The sequence below is a fragment of the Carassius gibelio genome, chromosome B24, assembly GCF_023724105.1.
Source record: "Carassius gibelio isolate Cgi1373 ecotype wild population from Czech Republic chromosome B24, carGib1.2-hapl.c, whole genome shotgun sequence".
Taxonomy (NCBI): domain Eukaryota; kingdom Metazoa; phylum Chordata; class Actinopteri; order Cypriniformes; family Cyprinidae; genus Carassius; species Carassius gibelio.
The window spans coordinates 10,324,249-10,346,570 of NC_068419.1; the positions used below are offsets into that span (position 1 = coordinate 10,324,249).

Here is a 22,322-nt window from a genome sequence, read left to right on the forward strand (position 1 = left end):
TCATGTGTCCAGGGACCTACAGTAAATAGGAATGTACCATTTTTATTTTTTGCAAAAAGCGCTTCCCTAAGTAATGAAGAACAAAATATTTGAAAGGTACTGACATCTGGTGGCTTTAACATGATAAAACGAGCAATCGGAGAAAAAAAGTACCTTGTGACCTCCGAATCAAGTCACAAAATTAGAAATAAAAACTTCAATTTAGATTAGATAGAAACTTTAATAACTTTACATTTTTTTTTACAAATATCTACAGACCACAAATCAATTTTCATAAATAAGTTCTTCTGGAATGATATTCTGCAGGAGAAACATTTTACAGATGGAAAAATATTTTAAAACCTTTGAAAACCGTTTCATTTCAAAACAGCTCATATATCTACTGTGAAATTAAATGCAAAATAATAATTTCTTTTTGCTTTCACATTTCATTACCGTTGCTACAAATTAAAAGAACATACAGACAACATTTTCTATAAAACAATGTGAGCTGTTATAAAGAAAAATAAACAAGTTATACATCATGTAGAACCATGACAGCTCAAACTATCAGCAAACATAGCAAAAGAAACCAACCAAAGGCTAACAGATGTAATGCAATATTTTCATAGTTCCAGACTGATGTAATGCAATATTTCCATAGTTCCAGAGTGATCCTGACATGGGAGCTGAGATAGTTGCACACTTTATTTGCTTATGAAGAATTAAAAGTCTTTATACCGAGGCCATCACCTACTAAATCTATTCAGAGGTGAAGGCAAATCAATTCTGTGGCTAGTGATGAAAATCCCTTCAAAACCTAAACAGCAGAAGTCCCATCATGACCCAGGATATGACTGATGTTGTGGGCTGGGCGATTAGATTGTTTATTTGAGTCTGAGGAAGTAGTGTTGGCAAGTGACAATAAAGGTGACATTGGCATAGATGAGCCATCCGGAGGCATTGCTGTGGCAATTTCAGGAAACAAAGAGGTCAGGTTAAAGTTGGATAAATGAGGTGTGATGCCTGAAGAGTTTGCAATTGGCATTGGGGTTATATCTGTGAGAAGTGGGAAGCTAGCCTGCGCAAAACCTACAGGTCGAGGGGGAGAAAGAATAGAACCAAAGCGGTTACTCAGTGGTGCACTGCCACTTTTGTCAGTGCTTGGACTTGTAAACATCTGGTTTGAGAAATACTGTAAAGGAATCTCACTTGGAAGGCTAGGATGAGCTGCAGGGGAATATGAAGGATAAAATGAAGGTAAAGTGTTCTGAGGTTCCACAGGGAGGAGGGCTGGGGTGCGAGAGGCACTCGTCTGTGTGACTGGTGGAATGAAGGATGCATTGGCATTGATAGGAGGTGGTGGGTTCATGCCTCCTTCAGCAATAAAAGGAAAGCCAAAGTTCTGCGTGAGATCAGAAACGGCACAGCGATCAGACACTAAATTGTTGTCACTGCTGACCTGTGCACCATCTGCCATGAAACGCACAATGCTACTTCGTCTAGCTTCACTTCCTGTTTGTGTACGGCCAAGGATCACTCCTCCACCTGATGGAAGGGGCAAAGAATTTTCTGGTTCAAAAGGATTCCCAGGTCTCAAGTTGCCTGACCGTGGTCGTTCTCCTGGACGCATCTTTGTGCTTTGTGGATCTGGTGGACCAATATGGTGGGGGCGTTGACTAACAGACAGTGACCTCGTTGAGCCTTGAGTACGTCCTGTGTCTGAACTGCTGTGTGGTGTTGGGGGATGGGGTGGACCTGTTCTCACAGGTGTACCATGCAAATTTGCACTGACCTGGGAAATATGGCCTTTGTTGTTGTCCCCTAGACGTATGGGAGCAGCTTTCTGTCCAGGGTGCAAATTGGGACTTGAAGATTTAGCCTGAAGTTCTCCAACAGAGGCCCCAGGAACGCAGTTGTATTCTATACTCCCTGGGGTACAGCCTTGGGCTGTCCTTTGGTGCCCATTTTGTTCAGGGATATGAGATGCCAAAAGGCTTTGCATAAAACTCTGGTGGCATCCCTCCTGTTCTCTGGTCAATCCTGCTCCAATGTGCACACCTTGTGCAACAGGATGTGGACCCGAGTATGTTCCACGTGAACGGCCATCCCCTGTAGGCCCTGCACCCATTCTAAATCCTGTTTGTGGCTGTGGACCTCTCTGGATTTGAGGTACAGATTTGCTTGACATGTCACCACTTCTAGACACTTGCACTTCAAAGTTACTTAGCTGATGCCCACTAACCAGAGCCTTGAAAGGTCCACAATCTGGTATTCTTTGGGTGTCTGTGTTATTGGCATGGTCAGATGGTAACCTGCTCTGAGAATTATGAGTAATGTTACCTTTACCACGTGATGAATCTACATAGCCTCGCAATTCTGACTGGTCCTGTGCGTTGCTTCGAGGTGCTTGCAGGTGCACGCCCATACGTTGTTCACCAGTTGCAGGGGTCTTGCCTATCAGCGCTTCTGCTGAGTAACTAGAGAGGCGGTGACGCTCCTGGCGTGATGAAGTGCAAGCAAGATCCGAAGAACGCGAAACAGAATTACTAGCCTGAGAGGTCATCTGCTGCTGTTCCATTGAACGAGACCCCATTAGTCTTTGCATAGCCCCATGATCCTGTCCAGATGAACGTTCTGGCTGACCCAAGTGATTGTTTTGATGTGCTCTCTGACTTGCCTGTTGGGCCTCACAGTTTTTGTCCTGTCTAGCCCCAAAGTGCTGCTGCTGCTGAATCTGCTGCTGAAGATGCTGATGACGTGAATGTGAATTTGGTCGTGGCATCTGTTGCTGTTGTTGGTGTGACTGTTGCTGCTGTTGAATCTGTTGTGCTTTTTGTTGCTGCTGCTGTGATTGCTGCTGCTGATGGTGCTGTTGTTGTTGCTGATGTTGCTGGGATTGTTGTGGATGCTGCTGTTGCTGTTGTTGGTGTTGCTGAGGAGGCTGCTGTTGCTGATGCTGGACGCCACTCTTTTCCAAATGATGTTGTTTCTGCAAACCAACATTTGGTCCAGACTGCCCACCACGTACTACTCCTCTCTTTTTTTGCACATGCTGGTCTTGCAGCAGGTTTCTCTGATGAATAGTGTGGATCTGAGATTCTGGTTGTGTCAGGTGATGGTGAAGCTGGTAAAGGTGTCTTTGTTCTTGTTGTTGTTGATGTTTGAGGTAGGGGTTTCCAACTAAGTTCTGCCCAGATTGCGGTGCATTATGTTGTGTGTGTCCTTGCTGCAGGTGCACCACACTTGGCTGAGTTTGTTCATGTGTTAGAACCTGAGCAGAGCAGTGTCCATCAGTAGGGCGGAGCACAGTGCTCATGAAAGTATTACCAGAAAACAGTGCCCCAACACCATCAGAGTGATTTCTTGGCATAACTGCAGAAGTACTTGAGGGCATCTGACTAACCATCATTTGCACATGATCTGCAGCCTTGATGTCCACTCTTGCAACATTCCCTGCTGGGCACAGTTTTGAACGCTTATTTGGAAGAATAAGGTCATCTTGAGCAGACCTTTTTGGCATATCCTTCTGATGATGTTCCATTCCAATACCAACATGGGTCCGCATCAGAGCATTCTTTAAAGGTGCATATTCATTAGGTTGAGAACAGGTTGGGGGAACTTGTGAGGAAGACTGAGTCACCATGACAGCAGCACCTCCTGACGATGGAACAGAAACCTGCTGTGCAAGATTGGGAGATCCTGGATATGGTTGGTTAGAGCTTGGTCTGATGAGATTATTAACATTAAGGCTTGTGACAACACTAGGCTGAGACTGTGAGTAAGCTATGCTCTGTGGAAGTCTGATGCCAGTAGTACTGCTGGCTAAAGGCTCAGCTGGAGGAACTCGAGCAGAGACCTGAGATGGTGTTTCTGACACCGGTAAATCAGCCTGCTTTGTCAGTTTAACCTGCTGGTCAGACACACTATCCTTGTTAGAAGGGACAGGCTGCATTTTTGGAAGGTCCCATCCTGTGGCAGCAGTACTTGTTGGGTTTTCAACACTGCATCCTGAAGTTCTCTTTCCTGGACTGTCCTGTTCAAATATGGCTCTTGCAGCCATTGCTAATATTTCTGCCTGCTCAGAAGTGAAGGTAAATGCACCAAATGTATTTGAAGAGGCACTGATGTTGTGGCCTGCTGGAAGCAATGATGCAACAGAAAACCCTCTGCCACCTGAACCTCCTGCAAGAGGCGAATCAGTCTGTCTATTGGTTACCAGTGAAGGATCAAATGAATCATTTTCTAATGTACATACTTGTGGAGGAACTGTCTCTTTTTGAGCAAAAGCACCCATTTCTGTCACACCCTTTTCCGAGGCACCATCAGATTGTCCATCCTTCCCAGTTTGTGTGTTCCTATTTGAATCAGGCCGTTTGAAGTCTGCACAATTCCCTTGGTTACTGGTTGTCATGGACATATTCATTGCGGGTGGTCGTTGTAGGGACTTGAAAGGATCCGACATCCTAGAAGTTTCTTGAATCAGAAGAGGCTGTGTTGACATAGAAGCATCTGAGCCAGGAGTTGAAGTTGAGGGCACAATAAATGATGTCGGATTTTGAGAAGAGTTGACTGACTCTTGTGTTTCCGAAATGGCCTGACTTGCCATGATGGAAACCACTGGCCCACCCTCTTTTGAATTAGCACTGACAGTTGATTGTTGATTTGGTGTGGATATATCACTTGGAAATGGAGGCTTACCAAGGTCTGAATTAACAGATTTACCTTTTGAATTGCTTTGGGCAGAGTTTACAGTGATCAGTGGAGGGGAACTCTCGGTAAAACTGGGTTTTGATTCTGTTGATCTGCTTTCGCTACTGGTGCAAACATTAATGCTACTCACCTTATTCTGCTCAGTAGTTTCACTACAAAATGTCACACTGGATGAAGAGTTAACATGAACTTTTGATGAGGCAACTGACAAAGTTACAGCAGTATCTACAGAGCTACACTGTGACGAGAGGCCAATGCTAACCGCTGAACAATTAAGCTGGGGTCCAATATCTGTAGTAAAGATTTCTTTACTCAAGCTGCCACAATTTGTAGAAACAACCTTGTTACCCTGAGTAGAACTTGCAGTACTGATACTACTAACTGTAACATTGTTATGCAAGTGTACATCAGATTTTGCTTTAGTCTTTGAAACTTTTCCACCAGCCAGTGTGGGCTTGGCAATGGATCCGTTTACTGAAGGCGTGATCGAACTGTCTGCTGATTTTTCACTAGAGAAACTGACACTAATGACTGCAGAACTACTGCATGTGGAACTAACACTGTTTGGGACAGATCCTCTCTGCGTGTTAACATCCTGAGTAACCGTCTCTTTATTTAAAGAACTAACCAATTCAACACCTTTTGCTGCAGTGGATAACTCAGAACATGTATCATTTGCAACAAATGCCTTACTCTTGACAGCAATTCTACGCAAACTTCGCCCAGGTTTAGGTTCCTTTCGTTTCACCAGTTTGGTTCTCCTAACTGAGCTTTGTCTGGTTTGATTTCCAGAAGGGCCACAACCTTTCTTTGGCAGAATTTTAACTGCACTGCCAGCAGCAGCTGAGGGTACAGGTACAGAGGAGGAAATAACAGTTTCAGTAGAAGTGTTGACTTCTGAACCACATGTCGGAAGAGGTTGCACAGTAGTGTATGAAGGTGGAGCAATTGAGTATATCTGAACATTGCTCTGACTTGAGACCTTTGAAATGTTCTGACTAAGACTAGTTAGAGCACCTAAACAATTCATGGCAACATTGGAGTTGGGTTCCTCACAGGCGGGCTGAAGTATCTGAGTTACACTTTGACCAGATTGAGAGTTTCCCTTATCTGGTGACTTTGCCGGCTGCAGAACATAAACTTGTCCATTCACAGTTATAGTCTGAGGTGCTTGTGCTTGCAATTGGGTCGAGGGCCGTGGAAGAATATGTACCAACTGCTTTGTACCAGCTGCCTGCATGCTAGCTGTACAGGTAGTGTTTGAAGTGGTCATTTGACTGGATAATGTTGGGGTTGCAGTTGACACAATGGCAGTGTGATGACTCTGTGGCGCAGGGGTCAAAGTAGGTGTCTGAATTATGACAATGTGCTGGCATGGTGTCTGACTAGTGACATCCTCTCTGAGAACCTGTGGTGCTGGACACGAGCCTCCCTGTTGCAGAATAACAACATGCGAGTTACTTGGAGGAGAGGAGGTCACAGCAACTGGTGTTTCCTCAGAATTCAACTGCAATAACTGCATTGTCTGTAACACTGGCAGTGTGGCAGCTTGTGGCTGAGGCACAAGGGCAGGCTGGGTTGGTGGATTTATGATTGGCTGAGTTTGAGGCACCACACTGAGATGCAGTTGAGGCACAACGGCAGACTGGGCTTGGGGCACCACTGTAGGTTGAGAATGAGGCTGGCATTGCAGAGCAGGATGAACTGGAGTTTTAGGTTGTAGGGTGGGGTTGCAGGTGGTCATCAGAGCGGAGTTGAGTTGAGGTTTTGGTAATAATGCAGGTTGTGCCCGAACAGATGAGTGTGTATGGGTCAACTGTTCTGTCTGTGTTTCAACAGGCTGATGGACCACTATGGCTTGGGATACAACGGCTGGCACTGATAGAATTGAAGACTGTTGTGGTACTGCTCTCTGAGGGCATGGCACAACTGCTGAATATATCTGAGGAGGTCTTGGCCCAGATGGCTGAACAGGAATGCATGTTGGTGCTGGGGCTTGGAGTTGCACAGGAGTCTGTGGTTGCAAATGGATAGAAGCGGGCTCCTCAATGTGTTTGGTCCCAGTTGAACATACAAAAAGTTGCTGAGGATTATGTGAAATGCTGACACCATCTGTGACAAGTGCCCGAGACACAGGTTGCACTGTATTTCCTGCAAGCTGTAGTGTCGTCCATGTAGTCTGAGTACTACTAGTTGCACTGGTTCTAAGAAGGGTAGAGCTTGCTGGTAATATAGTGCTAACAGATTGAATTTCAGTGGATGGAGCAACAGGAACCACTGAGTTACTGATCACAACTTGAGGCAGTGAAGACAGGCTAAGCATATGGTGAAGTGGGGTGGTCGGACAGGTAACAGGAGTGAGACTGGGGATTGAGTTTTCTGTTTGAAGTTGTGGAGGGACTGGGGGGCTGACAACAGGCTGGGGACATACACCTTGAAGAGTAATATAATTAGTAGGAGGGTTTAATCTTGGAGTAGCAGGTGCCAGAGGAGAATACTGTTCCAAGACTGTAAGACATGGCTTTGACACAGCAGGAATAAGAGTTGCTACAGGTATGTGGGAAGATGCAGAGGAGACTACAACATTATTTACTGGTGCTCCGTTTGTTATACCAACAGACTGGCCTGTACCCACTGTTATATCATATGCAGGTTGGACTGTTACAGCATTTGCTGGTTGATTATCAAGATGAGAAACTGGATTTGGTGGAATTGGGAATTTGCTTGCAGGACAGGAACTGTTGCCACTGGAGTAGACAATTATTCCCTTTGACATCAAGTGAGTTGGAGTGACTTTGGCTACTTTTGCACAGCGCTGCTTTCCTTTCCAGTGTATAGTGGGGTCATCCAGGAAATTGATGCCATTAGCTTTGAGGAGTTCAATATAATGAGCACTTTCCTTGCGCAGGTCTTCCAGTTGGTGCCGTAAGCGCTTTATCTCTTCCGCTGCAGAGACATATTTAACACAGAAGTCAAAATGTATGACTGCACATAAGCTTACAAAAAATGCATTGTCTGGCATTTAATTAAGTACTTATCTTAATAAACACACATCCCAGTATCCCAGAAAATGTTCATGGATCATATGTAAATGCACAAGTTATACATTTAATTGCTGTAATTAAGTCATGGCACACCTTGGACTTTTTCTCCTCCATTAAGCAGCATTTCATCATTTTGTCGCTTTAGCGCAGTGATGTAACGAAAGGCCTCTCCCAGAATCATATTTTTACTCTATAAGATAAGTCAAAATATTACAAAGTGAAAACTCTGTAGAAACAACAACAAAAAACAGCACTTTTAAAACTCTTCTTAGTTTTAGTTATATTACACATTTACCTGTTTCAAGGCCTGAGAGCAAGGCAAAAGTTCTCCAATCCGATTTATACCAGTATTGATTTTCTCTTTACGATGTCTTTCCACTGATGTATGAGAAAAATAAGAAACAACATGAATATTTTTTTTAATAAGTGATTTTTTATTTCATATTAAAATGAGATTTAAAATCAGTTCGACTCATTTTTACCACAATGCTTTCTCACCTGCATTATGGATCTCCTTGTTTTTCTTCCGCCTAACATTTCACAGAAAATTATTAAATGATAAACAACTTGAGCACATAAGTAAATAAAAAAAAATAACAGTAACATCAGAACAATGCTACCTAACTAATTAAAGTGCATTCTAACTCATAAGTATAAATGTATATACACATATTTAAAGCAAAGATTAATATATATAAAATGTTTATACTTTCCTATGAGAGTCAATTTGTTAAAATTAATGCATTAGGTATGATAAAATAATAACAACAACAAAGTATATTTAATCAAGTATATGTTCATTTATACACTTGTTCAGGGTCATGTTCTTTCATTATGCATTTACTAGCATAAATTTACACAACAATAACTTTGAATAATAAATGTTAAAAAGTTATTGTTACCTATTGCATTTACTGCATTAAAATAATGAAATTACAGAACATACAAAACCATATATTAAAGTGTCAGCCATAAAAAAAAAAAATAATAATAATTCACTGGGTTCAATCAGAACTGATCAGTACCGTGGCGGTTTTGGATTATTTGTTTGATTCTGTACTATCTCCGGCATCCTGGCACACTTTACAGCCTGTTAATACCAAAACACATTGACAAAATCTTATTTGAAAAGAATGCAACTCAAAATATATGTAAGCTTTTATGTTGCGGTTAGGGGTAAATGCAAAATTACCTTTCAACACCAAGGATGCAGCTATCATGTATGTGAGCTTAACAATGTTGGAGACCATAGATCCGTGTACTATGTCTATGCTCCATAAAAAACTGCAAAAGAAAAAGGGAAATAATTGTAGTTGACATGACATCATTATACGTCAAAGATTATCACAGGTTTGTGAGAAAATGTTATTGTCTGATTGTCTTCTATATTCTGCACAGATTGTCATTGACACTGTGCTTTGACATGAAGGAAGCCTTGAAGATTAAATGAGATTGTATTTACTTGCAAGTCCTCAAAACAATAACTAGGTATCAAAACTGTAAAGTCTGGGGTTAGGAATACAAAATAAATACAGATTCAACCTAACTGAGCTTAATAAAAATAAAAAAATCATATGCACGTAAATACAGAACAAGAAAGCCAATTTGACTCATCTGTCACCACTAGCATGTAAAGCTCTTTAATGCTGAACTGGCTAACAGACTTAGCTTATTAGCTTTGAAACATAAACTATATCTGTGTCGAGTTCCGAGCCTGAAAAGAGAAAAATAAATACAACACAGACTGAGGAGACCTGACTGTACACATATTAAAGTACAGCTCTGTAGTTGTATGCATTTGTATGCCCTTAAGGTACAAAGATGGTTTGAGTGGTTAACTGGCAGTGAGCTAACACGACAGCGAACACATTACCATGATTTACGATTACTAACTGCATCACTTATCTTTACCACCATATGTCAGCCGGTCTGTCACTTAAGAATGACCTACCGACTGCTTGTCCATCCTTTGAGCTGATGATATCCCCGTCAAAACTTTGTTGATCCTGAACAATTTACTCCATCTCCGACCTAGCATAAAACTGCCAGTCACAAAACAGAGGCGGGACTTCCGTTCGGTCCAATCACAGCGAAGACGAATGAGATTGTATCCAATCAGATCACGAAACCGTACTGAAGGGGCGTTATAGCTGACGAGGACAACGGAAAACAACACGCATAACAGGAGACGTGAATGTTTGTTGTTAGCGGTGTCGTATTGTTAAAAATTAAATCTTAAAAAAACAAAACTTTCTCAAAATTATCTATTTTAAGTAAAAAAAAAAATTTTTTTTTACTTTTATATTTAACACTGACTACAGGATATTCATGTCCACAAAAATAATGAAACCCGAAAAATAATGCAAATAGTAATTTTTATTTAGAGGTTTAAAAGTCATACAATATAGAGCTCCAGAAAAAGATAAAATTTTCCAAAGAAAGGAGGAACAAAAACATGCTTTTACTACAATGGAGAGGGCATGTCTCCTCTGGCATGCACCGAGTCTGGGCTTTTCCTGGGATCTGGTTCTGTAAGGTTCTGGTCCTATAAAATAACTTGTAGATCTAACCTGTAACGCTCCCACATTGTGTATGGGAAATAGGTGGTGGTCAGTGAACATCACTGAAATGTAACTGTTGTATTGTGGCAGGATTTATTTCTGCTGCGGTAACAAGTGAGAAGCTAGGATTCAAATGTAGAAACACTCAGGCAGGTAATGGGGAGGGGAAAATGAAACAGTCACATCACAAACACTACTAAACTCTAACTTCAGTCCCGGTGGACTAAAAAATTATTGGAGAACCACATTCACTGTAAACAATGCAACCGTCAAGGCCCATAAAAAGCCATTCCTGTTTGTTATCTGAAGCCTTACCATCTCACCAGCAGCATTACGGCAAACCCTAGAAAAAGCCCAGACTCAATCCACAAATAAAACACAAAAAAGAAAAAAAAAGATGGGGATTTTAAATAATGGGCTGAAAAACAAAACATTCACAAACAAGTGGAGTTTACTCCCCTTAACCTCCCCCTTACTAAAACAGTTGTACCACTCTCTTGTTCGAGGGGACTCTACACTCCATTTTCTCACTCAACTCAGACTGAGGCGGCTGACATCACAAGGAGACATTGCATCACATGCAACCCTCCAACATTGCATATTGCCTGAATGGTGAAGCAGGAGGTCTCAGCCACCAGTAGATTTCCTTGCCGTGTGTCCGAGGGCTCAGGTGGCAGGATGATGGACTTCTGCAGATCCCACATGCCCCTAAGACAATTCAAACAATCACTCCAAGGTTGCCAGCTGGGGCGCATCGAGTCATATTTGAAAAGACTTTACTTCTTTAGTTCTACAGTTTTGTCAGAGCAAAGCGATGTCCCCTTACCTTAAATCTAAAATGAATGCGAACTGTATGCTTTGAAAACATAACCTTTACCATGTCAGATCAATAAGTCAGCAGCTTTTTGGAGCACTTATGAATTCTGCTTGAAAACCTCCATGTAAATTTCAACTCTCTAAATGATTAAATGAAAAAGAAAAAAGAAAAAATTGAAGGGGGACTAAAGTTTTTGCACAATAAATGCAGCAAATACGTCATTGAATTTTCGGTCTAAAATGTCCTCTGAAGAAAGTGGTGTGTGTGTCAACCCTGGGGCATCTGTTACAGTTCCATTTGGGGGAAGAGACCAATCTGGTGTCACGCTTCGACCCTTAGTCGGCTTTCTGCAGCTCTCCTGCTGGGGGCGCACATGGGCTACGCAGGCTTTTCTGAAGAACATGGGCATCTGCTGGCTCTATCCTCTTGTAATAGTTCTTTTTTGTCTCAATGATCTCAAAGCCAAATTTCTGGTAGAAGTCAATTGCAGACTCATTGCTGATCTGCACGTGACTGTGGAGACATGAAAGAGAAAGCAAAAACAAATTACTTTAGCATTGAGAAGACTTCTTAGTAATTATTCACTGGTTAATTTTCCAGCAGAGACTTGCAATTATATGGTTATTGGAGTTTCAACATGAAACATTATGTGAATGAGACACAGATGGAGGTTTCACGACAAATAAAGCACAAGACCGTCTTCAGACTCACAGGTAAATGTTGTCAAAAGTGCCATCCTTCTCACAAATGTTCAACACATGGTTCAGCATTTTTGTTCCTTCAAACAAACATTGCAAGATAAATATCAGTAACGGAAAAAATGTAAATATCAAAATTCAAACATCACTGCTCTAGTGGATTATACAAATCTTCATGTCAAGCATCACTCAAAGACAGTAATCCGATTATGCAATCATGCATTCAATCCAAAGGAATCTGACCCCTTTCTGCCCTTTGAAAAAACGAGGACACACAAGTGCATAAAACACCCAGAGAATGATCTCACCTATGCCAAGTCTGCGGTAAGGTGCTAGGCAACCCAGGGTCATGATGTAGAGTCGCTTCTGGTTCTGAGAGTGATCCACTCTACAGCACACGGCACCGACTGCGATGTCATTGAAATACGCTGGAAAAGGTTAAAAAGGTTAGCAGGAATCCATTTATACTACTTTCTACTAAGTTTTTTTTGTTTGTTTTTTTAGAAATTTACACTTTTAGTCAACAAGGATGCATTAAATTGATCAAAAGTGATTGTAAGGATATTTATGTTACAAAAAAGTTATATAGTTCGGATGAATGCTATTCTTTAGAAGTTTCTGGTGTTTTTGTCAAGAAAGTTTAACATTCATAACTGTTTCTGGAACACAAAATTACCATCTTATAATAATATCTGAAGGATCTTGTGATATTGATATTTACTAATATTTTACAATATTACTCTATGTTTGTTTAAATAAACACAGCTTTTCAAAATCATTAAAAAAAAGTTAAAATCTTTCCAATCAAAACTTTTGAACAACATTTAACATAGGACCAATATCAAAACTATTAAGCGGAAGTCACAGTAGTTTTGTTTCTAACCTAGTTTGGCGAGCTCTCCTACTTCAAGGACATCTTTGTAGAACTTGTCGTTGTAGCTGACAGGGAAGATCACTTGGTTCAGACGCTTCAACTGTTTAATGTTGTGGGGTGTAACGTCCCCCAACTCGATCCGGCTACTAGAACAAAAGCAGAATGGTCAACTAGCTGTGCACAGATGCTACACATCAGTAGAGCATAGTCTCAAACACAATATAACACTAATACAGCTTTACTAGGGATGCACAATATATTGGTGCCACACCAGTTATCAGTCAATTGATATTAACGTTATATGCATGCATGTTTATCATTTTACCTATTTTAACATTTCATTACCTTTTGCATCATGCAGTTTTTATACTATCACTATCAAAATGTATAACAAAACCAAATTATATTTAAAGTTACAGATTTTTTAATCTAGATAAAAAAGTATAGAACACAAATATCAGCCAAAATAATTTTTTTTGGCTTATTGTTTTTTTCTTTTTCTTTTTTTGTATCAGTACATCTTTACTTACTATTTTCTTTCTAGTTGGTGACATCCAAATGGTGCATTCACAAAAAAATATCTTTGGTCAACTTGACAGTAAACTAGCAGAGTGTGAAGTCGGTATTTATAGGAGGTCAGCAGCGTGCTGAAGCCCAACACCAGAACCAACACAACAGCTGCTGGTCATGCGCTCACCGCTGCCACTTAAACCAGTATGAGGTGACAGGAGAAAAACATGGACGCTAAATATGGTTTACAGGAGAATGATCATTACTATCACACAACAAAACCTTATGATTCCCGATCATCAACTCAAAATACTTTTTTTTTTTTTTTTATGAAGAGCTTACGTGGAGATAAAGTCCCCCATTTTTTGTTTAAATTTTTTTTATAAAAATCTTAACATTTTATATAAATACTATCAAAAAGCCTTCTAGACACACTCAAACTGTTAAAGCAAGTGGACCCCTAACCTTGCTCCTAGGGCCAACTAAAAATACACATTTAGAAAGTTCTCTAATCAGACACACCTGATTCACATCAGAAACTTGTCATGGGTGTGTCAGATAAATGTGTACTGCTGAAGGCCCTCCAAGAACAGGGCTGGTACCACGGTGTGAATTTTAAACCAAATTTAAAACGGTGATACATAACATAAAAGGTACTTGAAGAGAATTAAACAGGCAACATCCCTTAAATTTTATCTTTAGGCATTGGCAAAACAAATCACTTTACTGAGATTGTACTGTGACGCAACATTGAATGTTATACATATTTATGACAATATATTTATTATTTCATACACCAAACTTGAAGTAAAAACCTCCATAAACTGTATTAAAACCCCATGAACTGTCATTTTCAGTATGCTATGCGGCTAAGCTCACTCTATCACGTGTGTCATATCTTTCTGTTTTTTCATCAAATTATTCACATATATTAAACTCATCAGGACAGCAATAAGATTTAGTGGCAAACTAACGGCCTCGGGATCCATGAGAGCTCATTTCAGAAAGATATACGCGTGGCAGGCTAACCAAGATAGCAACTTGAAGACTGACTCAACATTTTCGGATTTAGATTCGACACACGATCCAGTTTGGCTTGGATTTAAGTCGTGCCATTTTTACTGTCATAGTGGTTTAATCTGACGCTAGATTACATGAGGCATTTTAATGTGTTTTCTCAACACCAGCGGAAAAAAAGACATGTCTAAAGGCTGGGTGTGAAATGTCTCTCCTCCAAATTAAGCGCGCAGAGAGCTAGCAGCTAGCATTAGATCAACTCCACTGCCCCCCTGCTGGAAAAAAGAGAGAATAGAGAGGGGAAAACTTTACTTGAGATGAAAAGACCCTTCGTAGTTGTTTACTCACCCTTTCATGTTGAAGAAAACACGTTTGTTGTGAGGGATACAGGGGCAGTTGGCGGTATTTGGCAGGCTAAAGGGGAATTTGGGCAGAGTTTGGGATGTGATCCCCTCCACATGTATGTTGCTAGCACACTAGCTAAGCAGTCCGCATTTGCCTCTGTGCTGTGGCTCAAGGTTGCCAGGTATTTCTGATTAAATCGCCGCAATGAACTTAAGTCAGATTGAGATACTAAGTAAAAGATTTTACAGTTGTTTTGAAATTTGACTCATTTACTATAATAGTAACTGTAACTTGTAGAAATGTGAGCATGTATTTAATCCTTGGAAATGCTCTTACGATCTCACGTAAGTAAGTGGTCGGAGGTCAATGAGACAGAGGATTTGGCAACGCGAGTTCCGGGAGGCTGCTTCTGTCAACCTTCACCACTGATATTAAGCGACAGGAAACAAAAAAAAAACGGGAAATTACGTTAAGGTAATTTTATGGCATAAAAATACAAGTCCAATCCTTTAAAATTAATAGAAATAAACAATGCGAATGCTTCTAAAAAAAAGAAAGGTCTCTTCCTGTACAAAATGTAATTAAATAGATGAATATGTCCTATAAAGTGAATAAAAAGCAAATCAAGGGAAATATTTAGTGTTTAGTGTAAAACAATTTAACTAAAATTATATTTAAACAAAAGATTTTTTAAAAATTCTATTAAATTCATTTCAGTTTCACGCAGTATAAATAAAAGCTAAAGTTCCAACTTTGAATGATTTGTTTGAATGATAAAACTTCTGTGTATTGTTAAGATTTTTTTTTTTTTTAATTCAGGGGAATTAAAATACTTATATTGCCTATTTCTCTTTCTAAAAAAAAATCTGAGGAGCACCAATGGAATCATTTGCAACAGGCAAAAAAAATAAAAAAATAAATAAATAAAATACCCTGATGCTTTAAACATTATTTGTGTTAGTTCTGATCTGCCTCAAAAGTACACATACATCCAAGGGGTCAAATTTTGGTTAGTATACCCTGTTATGCAATAACTACACATGGCTGCAAAAAGCAAACTGTATATATATATAAAAAAAATACTTTTTTAAAGTGCTTTTAAGATGTTTGACAGTTCGGTAACTATGCACTGCAGCTTCTTATTGCAACTCTAAACTTTAAATGTGACAAATAAATCTAACACAGCTCTAAGCCATCCACAATGTGATTTTAAACCCTAAATATTAAGGCAGAAAGATCAGTAATGTATTCACCAGTGGACACACAGAAAAAAAAAAAAAAAAAAAAAAAAACATGACAATAATACACAACATGACTTATATTTTATTCATTATTATTATTATTATTATTATTATTATTATTATTATTATTATCATTAAAGTCAAAGTATCTTATGAAATATTGCAAAATAAACATGAAACAGTGTTGGGGGTAATGCATTACAAGTAACGTGATTTACTATTTTCAAGAAACTAGTAAAGTAATAATGAAATGTAAAGTAACAACTACTTTTCAAGAAAATATCAGAGTTACTTTTTCAAACATAACATTTGTGTTTCTTTTTCTTCTTTTTCTTTTCTTTTTTGAAGAGTTGAACATTCTTCTCCTGCATTTTACCATTTAGACATGAATTTAGTTCAGCCTGCAGATCTGCCGTGTTGTAGACGTCCTTGGATATAATAAATTGCTTCCATATATTGCATGATATTCCACGCTGGTATCACTGAACATAACATTTTCTTCTTATTTTTAGTCGTTCAATTTCTTTCCGTAGTTCTTTTGTTTCCTCACTTTTTAGTTTAAGTAAGCTTTCAAACACTCTTTCCAGGTCTTCATAATCTTTTCGACTGTGTTTGAGTTTCTCAGTTAGCTCTTGAATGTGCCGATCTTTATTCGCTCTGAACTCATTAAAGTCTTCTGCTTGTTTTCTGGCTTCATCTTCATGTTCCTTCTTTATATATTTAATATTCTGTTCATATTCCTTTTTCGTCTGATTCCGTTCTTTTTCTTCTTTTTCTTTCCTGTTTTTCTCCTCTTTCTCTCGTCTGCTGATCTCCACCTCTTGCTCTCGTTTAAGCTCTTTGATCATTTCCCTCCATCTTTTTCTCTCCTCTTCTCTTCTCTCATCATCCTCTCGCTTACTTCTCTCCCAGTCTTCTTTTCTCTCTCTTGCCACCTGCTTATAATGTTTTTGCAATTCGTTTTTCTTTTCTTCAAGTTCTCTCTCTTTTTGCTCTCTCACTCTTCTCTCTGTATCTCTCCAGCGCTGTCTCTCCTCCTCTATCTTTTGTCTTTCTTCCTCTCTATCTCTTTCAGATTTCTTTCTCATTTTCTCCAGTTCCTCTTGTTTTTCCTTCAGTTGATCCTCATGTCGCTCTTTTCTCCTTCTTTCCTCTTCCTCTCGTTCTCTCATCTGTTTTTTTGTTTCCTCTTCCCATTCTCTCTGCTGTTGTTTAAGGTTCTCTTGAATCTCCTTTTTGTCATGTTCATGTTCTTTTATTCTTCTTTCCCATCTCTGTCTCTCTTCCTCTTCCTCCCAAATCCTCCTTCGTTCCTCCAAACGTTTCCTTTTAGTTTCCTCTTCTTGTTTATTTTTTAATTCTGCCATGACAAGCTTTTGCTCATCTTTAAGCTTTTCTTGTTCTTGTTTATATTTCTCCTCTCTATTTTTCTCCTGCTCTTCTTTTTCTCTTTGCTGTTTTTCATACAGTAGTCTCTGATGTTCCATCTCTTTCTGCATCTCTTCAATTTTTTGGTGATATTCAGCTTTTTGTTGTTTTTCTTCATCTAATCGTCTCTTGTCCTCCTCCTCTCGTCTCTTCTGTTCTGCCTTTTCTTTCTCTTCAAACTCTCTTCTGAGAGTCTCCTCTTTTTCTCTGAACTGATTCACCATTTTTACCCTTTCCTCATCTGCTTTTCTTTTCTCTTTGTCTAGTCTCTCCATCATGGTTTCCATTTCCATGTCATATTTTGTCTGGATTTCACATTCTTTTTCTTTCAGTATTTCCTCCAACCTTTTTTTAATGGACATCTCTGCTTCCTCAAACATGCTGTTTGTGAAATATTGCCCCTTATTAGATTTTTTCACCTCTTCTATCATGTTCAAAAGCCAAGTAACCTGTGCATTATTTTTTTTGTCTCTGTTATTAAAAACTAAAAACCTGTTTCCACAGTCCCTGATCAATTTCTTGAGATCAGCATTTTTACTTTTCTCTACATACTGTTGTATTGTTTCATTTTTCAGCTCGTCTCCTCTAGTGAACAGAACAATGCTGAACTGTGCAGCACTTGGACCAAAAATCATTTTTATAAGATCCACGGTGTGGATTTTTCTCTTCATTGGTAAATCTTCCCACACTCAAGACAATAATGAAGACATGTGGTCCCGGTGCTGACAGTGAAACACATTTCACAATTTCTTCCAGCACATTTTCATTTGACAGTGTGGTGTCAAAGAGACCTGGAGTATCAACAACAGCTACTGACCTACCCTGAACTTCTCCAATTCCTTTCATGCAGACAGTTGTTATAGAATCTGAACTGACTTCTGTATGAAACTCTTCTCTCCCCAGGATTGTGTTTCCTGTTTCACTTTTTCCATTTCCAGTCTTTCCAATCAGCACAATTCTTAAAAAGCCTGAATCTGATGGTGCATCTTCACCTGAAACGAGAAATTGCCGACTTTTAACAAAATTCTAAGAGAAAAGTAATGAACTAGAGTAATGAACATTTTATTATGGAAAATCTCAAAGAAAAACTGTGATTAACTCCACTTTGTGTCAACTTTAAAATGAGATTAAAAAAAGATTCTGTTTTTTTTTTGTACCATATATGTTCATGCTTTTTTTCTTCACTCACCCTCTTGTTGGACCTTCTGCTCTAACGCTTTGATTTTGATCTCCATTTCACTCAGTTTTTCCTCTAGCTCATATCTCACTCTGTTCTCTTGAGCCTTTATATACATCTGAAGTGAGTAGGGTTCTGTTTTAATGCCCTCTATACATTCCAACAGGTCAGAGATCTGATCAAGGTTTCTATGGTCCTTTAATCCCATTACATTGTAATGACCTCCATACAGACTAACAACTCTTTGAGATTCTGTGGTCAACACAGAATTTCTCACACTTTGGTCAACAGTGAGATCTGTAGTGAAGAGCACCATGAAGTGCTCTTTGTAGTAAAATATCTTCTGGATCTTCTCCAGTTCTGTTTTTTCTTCATCAGTAAGTGGGCCAACAGGAATAATGAGGAGGAAAAGATGAACTCCAGAATCACAGAGAGACACACAGCGGAGAGTCTGGCACATCACTTCCTCTTCTGAGAGCTCAGTGAGAGCTGGAAGCTCCACCACTGTGATGAGATGTTCATGTACCTTCACTTCTGTCTTTACACAAACTAAACTAGACTCTTTCTGATGTGTGGATGAAGTTTTCCCTTGTAACATATTGGAGACGGAGGCCTTGAGCTTTGTATTTCTTCCACACAGCACCAAGTTTAATTTAGCTTTTTCAGAAGCAGAAGCTGAAAATGAAAAATAATAAATAAATAAAAACAGTTGACTTAAATTAACAGTTTCCTTAAACAACGTCAGTAAAAGAATTCTGCAAAATTGTAATTAGTACACAGATTAAACTAAATTCTACTTATTTGAAATTAACTGATGGCTAAATTGGAAGTTTACTGACTTACTGTTAGGATTAATGCGCTCTGGTGCTGTTCTTTCTTTTACCAACTTTAAAAATAAAACACGCCTGAACCAGCTAATCAAGTTTTTTTTTTCAGTCTTATTAGAAACATTCAGGCAGGTTTATTGGAGCAGGGTGTTGCTAACTTTATCAATAGTTTAAATAAATCTTTATTTATTCTCATTTTTATATTATATAATTTTTATTCTATATTTTTAATGAATACATTTCTAATAAATTTCTTATTTTGAAAATCTTCCATATACACTCATAAACTGCATGAAAACTCCCAACCACACCCACATGAATGGAATTATATTGTAGGGTTTAAATGCAAGTAATAGAGCCTCTTTTTCCCCCCGAAAAAGTAATTATTTTTAGTTAATTGAATCCATTGAAAGTGAAAGTGACGTAAAATTCAGCCAAGTATGGTGACCCATACTCAGAATTTGTGCTCTGCATTTAACCCATCCAAAATGCACACACACAGAGCAGTGAAAACACAAACACACACACACACTGTGAGCACACACCCAGAGCAGTGGGCAGCCATTTATGCTGCGGCGCCCGGGGGCACCTCAGTCGTGGTACTGAAGGTGGAGAGAGAACTGTACAAGCACTCCCCCCACCCACAATTCCTGCCGGCCCGAGACTCGAACTCACAACCCTTTGATTGGGAGTCCGACTCTCTAACAATTAGGCCACGACTTCCCTGTATATAAGTTAACAATTGGTAATGTGCATACACTAAAGTGATTCTGATACTTACAGAAAAACTGTAGAAATCCTCCACCATCATTTCCCTTTTTATTTCCTTCTTCCTCCTCTTACGCTCTGAGCACTGATGCACTGATTCCTTCTTCTGCATCATCAAATACCTCACATTTGAGAAACGCTTCATATTCATCCTTCATCTTCTCTACTCTTTGAATGATCTCAGAGTAAAATTCTGGTTGCCTTTGATCAAACTGGAGATGTCCTCCTCCACACTCCTTTATTAACTGATGCATAACTTTATTCTTTAGCACAGCCGAAGCCAGCGAGGAGGTCAGAGTCTCTTTATCAGTAGTTAATACTATTGTGCGTTTAATTGCCCTGTCACTGAACTGTTTCAGTACATAATTTACTCTTCGCATGTCATGCTCACTAAAGTCACTATGCTGCAGTACAAGTACAATCGCATGAGGTCCTGGATCAGACAGATACACACACTCTTTCACTCTCTTAGCAATTTGAATGTGATAGAGGTCTGGCTGTAGAAGATAAGGATCGTTGATGACGGTGATGGGTCTGTCCACCGGCTGTTCTCTAACTCTCTCTGTGCGCTGCTCTACATCAGCTGAATGTGCTTCACTATTGTATATTAGCAGGATACTGTTTCTAACTCTGTTGTTTGCCAGTGCATCTTTCCCCAGCAAGACGATCCTCAGCTCACTCACTTTAGCACAGAACAAACACACACACACAAACACACACATTATGCAATGCAAAAGCACTGTAGCAATCATCATTGAAAAATCTCAATTAAATATGCAGCATCAGCAATGATGTCAAAATGAACATACATAAAAAAAAACACAGGACTGATTGAGAAAAGAGTTTTGCATTTTAAACATAATAATAAATGTACAGACATATTTCACATAATACTAACAAAATAATAATATTTTGAAAATATCAAGTACAAAATATTTAAACATAAGTGTAATAATACATTATTTAGATGAATTAATTTGACTTACTGTTTGGATGTTCAACATGTAGACTTCTCCGCCTATTAACCCCTAATGTAAAACACCCAGAAAAGAATGTTTTTGTCATAACTGCATGTGTATGTGTTATAACTGTATTAGTGTGAGCACAAATCATCATAACTGACTTCAAATTGAATGTGTAGTAGGTTATTAAAACTGAAAGGTGATAGTTACCAGGAAACATTTTGAAATGATAGCTTTCAGACTGTGATAGTTTCCTTGTTGTTGCTATTTTTGAGACTTTCAAACAGCCACTTTGACCAGCGACTCGCTGTTTTTCACATGATTTTGTTTCAAGTCTAGACAAAGCCAGCGAGAGCACAAAATAAACACACAATCAATAAAACAAGCACACTACCAAAATAAAATTCTAAATTTAGCAAATTATACTCAACAGATTTATTTATTAATACTTACACATTGTGGACGTCATTTCATCCTCGTTGCCTTTAAGTCTTCAAATTGAAAGAGATAGTTTTACAAAATAAGAAGGTTGAGAACACACCAGCAGGAGCATGAAACCTGTTTGAGCCTCCCAAATACTTTGGGTTTTGAATATGACACACCTATGTATTGTCTCGGAGTCTCTACAAATAAGCTGAAGACACTGAGTCAGGTGTGTTTGATTAGACAAACATACAAATCATAAATTAACATTAGGTCATTCCCGGGATTCTGTAATATTTAAGTCCCCCCAGAGTTTCTGAAGTTGAAAATAAATTGTTAGAAGGTTTTAACTAAACTTTAGGATGACCATTATAATGAATAAAAATAATTATTGCATTTTAATATTTTTTAGCATAAAATTATGTTAAATACCAAACATATTGTCATGTCCCTGAGGCCCTTAACTGAGGTTGTACTTAGAAAATTATTAACAAAATGTGCATAGCGTCTGTGAATTATGGCAACAATGTAATCATTTATTTGTGCTCCTTTCTAGTAAAAAAAAAAAAAAAAAGTATATGTATATCAGATTTTAAAGTCATGTCCCTCAGTCTGAACTCAACTCTGTCTAATCACACTAATCATTCTAAACACATTTTAGACTCCACTCAATGTGACATAATTTACTAGAAATGACATCATTCAGGTATCTTTAACAGTGGTGAAGAAAATGGTTAGTAGTATAATTCCTTGTATTCATATTTCTGAGGCATGTTATAATCCGAGAGGGTATTGTCAAGTTTAACAACTCAAACGCGTCACATAATATTAAAATGGAAAATTATCACTTTTTTAAAATTTTATTTGAATCCATAAGTAGGCCTATATACAATGTACTTACATTACATTTACATTTACATTTAATGTAATGCATATAT

At 38.7% G+C, this 22,322-nt stretch overlaps 2 protein-coding genes and 1 pseudogene across 3 annotated transcripts; all 3 read right to left on the reverse strand.

Annotated features, from left to right (window-relative positions):
• Positions 1–200: 200 nt before the first annotated feature.
• LOC128013170 (basic helix-loop-helix domain-containing protein USF3-like) lies at positions 201–9,842 on the reverse strand. Its single transcript, XM_052595933.1, has 7 exons — positions 9,688–9,842; positions 8,929–9,020; positions 8,762–8,826; positions 8,235–8,266; positions 8,032–8,114; positions 7,830–7,926; positions 201–7,638 (listed from the first exon to the last, which is right to left on the reverse strand). Exons 3-7 carry the CDS (start codon positions 8,806–8,808, stop codon positions 800–802), a joined length of 7,098 nt encoding a protein of 2,365 aa, XP_052451893.1. The 5' UTR covers positions 8,809–8,826; positions 8,929–9,020; positions 9,688–9,842; the 3' UTR covers positions 201–799.
• A 251-nt stretch (positions 9,843–10,093) lies between these two features.
• On the reverse strand, positions 10,094–14,996 carry LOC128013368 (N-alpha-acetyltransferase 50). Of its 2 annotated transcripts, none has more exons than XM_052596305.1 (5): positions 14,562–14,996; positions 12,696–12,829; positions 12,121–12,240; positions 11,826–11,892; positions 10,094–11,627 (listed from the first exon to the last, which is right to left on the reverse strand). In XM_052596305.1, exons 1-5 carry the CDS (start codon positions 14,567–14,569, stop codon positions 11,450–11,452), a joined length of 507 nt encoding a protein of 168 aa, XP_052452265.1. In that variant the 5' UTR covers positions 14,570–14,996; the 3' UTR covers positions 10,094–11,449. The 2 variants fall into 2 exon arrangements, with proteins under 2 accessions (XP_052452265.1, XP_052452263.1); XM_052596303.1 differs by having other exon boundaries at positions 12,696–12,832; positions 14,562–14,883.
• A 1,018-nt stretch (positions 14,997–16,014) lies between these two features.
• LOC128013103 (GTPase IMAP family member 8-like) lies at positions 16,015–20,721 on the reverse strand (annotated as a pseudogene).
• Positions 20,722–22,322: the final 1,601 nt, after the last annotated feature.